Source organism: Gekko japonicus, unplaced genomic scaffold (genome assembly GCF_001447785.1).
Source record: "Gekko japonicus isolate JY-2015 unplaced genomic scaffold, Gekko_japonicus_V1.1 scaffold66, whole genome shotgun sequence".
Taxonomy (NCBI): Eukaryota; Metazoa; Chordata; class Lepidosauria; order Squamata; family Gekkonidae; genus Gekko; species Gekko japonicus.
In genome coordinates, this window is record NW_015163605.1 from 398,094 (window position 1) to 403,718 (window position 5,625).

At 41.2% G+C, this 5,625-nt stretch overlaps 1 protein-coding gene across 1 annotated transcript in view; it reads right to left on the minus strand.

Annotated features, from left to right (window-relative positions):
* The window catches only part of RAPGEF4 (Rap guanine nucleotide exchange factor 4), a 236,578-nt gene that overhangs the window by 185,501 nt on the left and 45,452 nt on the right, over positions 1-5,625 (minus strand). Inside the window, exon 4 of the mRNA XM_015407277.1 lies at positions 4,661-4,807. Coding sequence (XP_015262763.1) covers positions 4,661-4,807 — 147 coding nt within the window. The remainder of the gene's footprint in view (positions 1-4,660; positions 4,808-5,625) is intronic.

A 5,625-nucleotide genomic window follows, 5' to 3' on the forward strand; every position in this document is an offset into this window, starting at 1 on the left:
TTTTGGATCAAAATTATATATCAAATCAAAATTATTACTACATGCGATGTACCATTGCTGCCAGAAACGGTCCTATTGAACTTTTGGCATGATAATAATATTCCAAAAAATAAAAGAGACTTGATAGCGATTCTTCTAGTGGCAGCCAAGTTAGTATTGGCTGCAAAATGGAAAGATAAACAAATTCCATCAGTTTCACAATGGGTAAATAAACTTTGGGATTTTTTAAATTATGGCTAAAATTTCAGATCAAATTCAAAGTGCAGAATCTACCTCTTACATCTCAGAATTTGCTGAAACTTGGTTCCCTGTACTAACATACCTCAATACGACAGCTAAAGAACCAAAAAACAACATATATAAAATGTTTGCTCACTTTTGAACTGTTTTATTGTTCTTCATAATCGATGTTATTACTGATTGATTGCTAATCCTGCTGTTTAGAATTTTTTTCTTGAATTGGTACAACTTTACTGTAACGTAGTTCTCATTTGAAACAGAGACGAGAATAACAAACACAACTACGGAATTATTATTTCACATTGTTATACAACTTATTCACTGTTTTAGGCACGGTTTGCTGTTGTTTATGTTTGTTGTTGTTCTGTATTTGAAAAATTAATAAAAAATATTTTTTTAAAAAAAAGATGGACTATGCCCAAAGTCTCTTCTAAATCAGTTTTAAACAACCTCTCTTGACCACTGGAACACAATTTTTTCTCTCTTAAAAAATAGAGAAACAACCCCTTCTCTCTATTTAGCTACAAATTAGTAAAAGCGCCTACCACCATACTACTGCTAAGGTAAATAAAGGCTTTTAATCTGTTCTTGGAACCTCAATACAAAGCTGGCATTTATGAATCTGCGAAAGTGGTTGATGTAAGGACGCAGACAGTAGGTAGATTTGAACTTAAGCCTTTAATCTTGTTTTGATGGATTCTTTAAAAATAAAAACCCTCTCACACCCTGATCCATTCAAGAGTTCATGAAGTGTCATTCTGACATTAAGTAAGCATATAACAGCTTCCTTAGAAATTAATTTTCAGATAGTTACATAATCAAAAGAACATCAGATACAGGTAGGGCTGAGATAAAAATAACAGTTTGTCCATTGCTACCATACCTAGTAAGAAGAACAGCCAGATTTTGCAGAAGTTTTCCAAATAACGAATTAAAAGCCTCCACACTGTGTTATCCTGAAAAACACTCCTCTTGCTGGTGTTACACATGTATACCAACTCCTACCCATGATATTAACTATGCAAAATTTTCTCTCCTGTAGAATAAAATACTTGTTTGCTGATCTGCCGTCATCTAAGGAAGTTCAAGCTGCACACTTCAATAGACAGGACTTCTAAAAATAAGCCACCTCTCTGCAAATTTATCCCTTTCCTGTCTGAGTTTGTGTGACCCACCCAACCGAAGAACAACATACAGCCACACAGTGAGGTCTCTCGCACTGTACTGTATTGTGTACAAATTCATTTAAGGTCTTGCAGTGCTTTTTTTTTTAAGGTATCAGTACTCATACATAAGGTTGTATCAATTTCCATTCTCCCCAAAGGACTTGGAAGCCCCCACCCAGGTATCGGCACTCAGTACCAGCGAGCACTACCACCCAAAAAAAAGCCCTGAAAACATGGATGTGTATTAGAGATGTGGTGAGTTAGTAAACCCACCACTGCACATTTACCACTGAGACAGCTTACACATGTAGACTCCACTTTTAAAACAGCCATTTGTTTTTATTCAATGCAAGTTTCAAAGCCTGCTCAGTTATTTGCACAGCTCACATGAGGATTCTCAGAAATTTTCTTTAAAACATAATTAAAAGGCCAAGGGGGCTCACTATTCAGACCTTCTTGGTTTGGAGATAAGGGACCAGACCTCTTTCTTAACCTTTAACTAGAGATTTCACCTTTTACAATCTGCCACAACAGCTGCCTGGGTAAAACTAACCGTCTCTGAGGGAAAAAATGATCTATACAGGCAGACGCGTATACACAGTGCCACTTAGACGGAGATAGTCATCAGAGGATAAACCTAGCCAATTCTTATCAGTAACTGATGCCATAAGGGTAATATCAGTTGTTCTGACTGAATATTAAAAATGGATATGGCATGAAAAACCTAATAAAACATGCTCATATTCTCCAAATTAAGGTAAATTTCTGAAGATACTGATGGAACGGCATCCCCCCACCCCACAAACACACATATACCATGTGTAATTCCTTGACAATTTTGTTTCTAGCAGGGGATCTGTGCCTTTAATAGATTCTTAGCAAGTAAAATAAAGGAACTGGAGACGTTTCTCCCAGCTTGGGGGGGGGGGGGGAAGAAAAAGGAAAAAAATAAGGACAACAGAAGCCCTGCTGTTAGGACTTATGGACGTTTCTCCCAGCTTTGGGGGGGGGGGTGAAGTAAAAGGAAAATACTTCGCCTGCCTAATATGTCCCTATCATAGAGCTGTTTCCAGGCACAGATGGTGGGAAAAGCAGGCAATCACATTTATGACAATGACACTCTAAAACTAAGAGGGAAAGGGCAAATGCAGTTTATAAAAACAATGGGTTGGATCCTACAAACCCAAATCAACTGCCTTGCATTACCAGAGAACCAGACTGCACACCCTGCAGTCTTATTTGGTATTTTGTCCATAAGAATTACCCTGACCCTCATCATTTGCTTCTGGGGGCCTCTAGAAGGGGAGTGTGACCTGGATGGGCCAGACTATCTCAATCTCATTGGATCTCGGAAGCTAACCAGGGGTGACTGTGGTTAGTATTTGGATGGGAGACCACCAAGGATTTCCAGGGTTGCTACGCAGAGGCAGGCAACGGCAAACCACCTCTGGATGTTTCTTGCCTTGAAAACCCTACAGCAGCAAGCAACTAGTACAAGGGAGGGAACAGGAGGTTGCTTAGGGGGAGTGGGTGGAGCCACTCCGATTGTGGCTTCGGCATGTTGGAACAACCTCACCTGCAGCAGCCAAGCAGTGTGGGAGCATCTGCCCAGTGCTGCACTGCTGGCCCTCCAGTCTGCCCACGTGGGTTTTCCTTTGCATCCCCCTCCTAGCCCATAGGGCCTTGCACTGAGGATACACCAACTCAGAGGTCTCCAGCTCCTATCCTTTATACAGCTTATATCTCCGGTACCTGGCATTATGTTTTATGGCACACATAGCCCAGCCTGACAAAGTGACATTTATGTCAGTTCCGGCCCTTATAACAAATGAGTTCTACATCTCTGCCCTACAGGGTCATCATAAGCCAATTGGGACTTGGCGGGTGGAGAAGGGGAAGACAGAAAAAGACTTCCATCTGGGAGCTTTTGTGTGCTCAGTAGGATCCAAACCGATGATCCATTTCTTTTTCATCCTCAGGACTACAATAGTGTCAGGTAAGAGTTATTGTCTTCAACCACTGTCATCAGTTAAGTCTTTGGCTCTTCTAAAGTGGATGTCAAATATTAGCAATTTCTATGCATGGTCCTGCCTGATGCAGCAATAACTGGTTAAATGTGCAAACGCCTGCAGTATTCTAGTGAACGTAGACATTCGATCTAAATAAAATAGGAATGAACAGTAAAAGAGGGATCATTCTGAGGATGCCAAATGTTAACACTTTTAAGAGACAAAAGCCAGGAATTTGGGGTTGTCCAAATATGCTTGAAGCCAAAAAACAATCTCCTTTTCCACAACTGTGCCATATAACTGGGTTTGAGAATTAACATCAAACTTTGGTTTCTAAGGCCTAAGATCCTATTAAGATCTTTGGCCATACACCTCCAGGACAGCTGAATCACAGTCCCTATTACTGCTGACAACAGATTTTTAATTCAGGGTGATATCATCCTTTACATTCTGATGCATAAAGACAATCTATACCGTTTCTATGGATCTCATCTAAAGAAACTATCCATCTTGAGGACACAGCAGAACCTGAATGTCTCTCGGGTAGCTGGACTGCCTGAAATGAGCCTTCTCCATGCATGTAACATTTTCCAGGTCACATTTCCAAATCTCAAAAGTGCTTCCTCTTGAGTGTCTGCCAGATTAGTATGTTAATACATGAATGATGCTTACTAAGCATGAAGACACAAGTAATTAAATGCAATGAGAGCATCAACCGTTTGTCATCCACATGCCAACTAATGAGATTTCTTCCCCCCCACCCCCAGTCACCCTACTGACATTCTAACTTGCCCAGACTTCTGGCAGAGGGCTTCATCCACAACACTAGGAAATATTTAGCAGCACAATTTTTTTTTTAAGGCAACAGAACTAAAGATCCACAAGCAGGCCAAATCAAAAGCAGCAACAAGGTCATCTAAACAACATCCATGCTTCAAAAAAACTTTCCCCCTGTAGCAAATCATCAAAGAAAGCGAGTTTGATGGAAGCAAAAATGGAGGCCAGAAAATCCAGAGTAACGGACAACATTTTATGGAACAAGTCAGAAAAAGAATGGGGGGGGGGATTACTTCTTAAAACAGAGACTGTCCTAGAAAGTCACAGGCCACAAAGAGATTTCACCCATCCTGCCATTCTGCTGTGTTATGTTCTCAGTGCATTCAATATAATGGCAGGATCAGGCCGACTGTGTTTCATGTCCTCTTCCGCATCACATTCACCAGCCATGTACTCATTTGAGCTTACCTCCCATAGTGCCTTGAAATCCTTCTGCTCAATTCGAAGCAGTTCGCTATTCTCTCTTGTAACGATAGTTGCATGGCGAGGGGTGTTATCCAAGATCGACTCTCCAAAAGCAGTCCCTATTCCCAAGGTGCATATGGTCACAGCATCCTGTGAATCAAAAGAAAAGAGGCATACACTGAACCCTTGAACATGTATTCACTCTGGATAGAAACATTCAACCTGGGTCACACAGTGATAACCCTGGAAAAAAACATAGCCTTGAGGTCCTCCAGTTTGGAAACCTCCTCAGATACTGTCAGTAGATAATATAGCCTTGGATCCTGAGGCAAGCCACTGAACAAAGGAATGTCCATCAGCAAATCATGACATTCTCACCTCTCCCCACCACCACCACAGCCCAAACTGCCTTGCTATGTGTTTCTTCTAAAGAACAAGGGACTGCAAAAACAACATAAGGGGAAAGGCAGAGGTCTGTGGCGCAGGGTGGACAGTGGAAGTATATGAAATATCACTTCAATAAATGTATTATATAATTTAGTATGTAAATTCATTCATAGATACAAATGCTGATTCATTAAACAGGTCTTACAGGCTTTCACAGAGGCCTTGTATTTGACTCCGAAGTTGCTCTCCTGAAGGTCAAAGGCAAAAAGTCAGAGAGGAGCAACCTTATCCAATAAACAGAGGCTATATGGACCAATACAGTGGGGCTTCCCAGACTTGTGAGGACCTGGGGAAACTGCCCCTTTGCCCCAACCCTGAACTCCTGAATTCAACAGCCAAAACCCAGTGGATTTCAATTAAACAATGCCTGCCTTTACCTTAAACAACCCTTGTGCCTTTCATTCTGACTCCCTTAAAAGACCAAACTTCATTTTATCCCTGTTTTAAGAATAAGAAGCACTTACTCAGAGATAGGGCTGCCAAGTGGGGGCGGGGGGGAGGGTAAACCCCTGCTTTGGAGG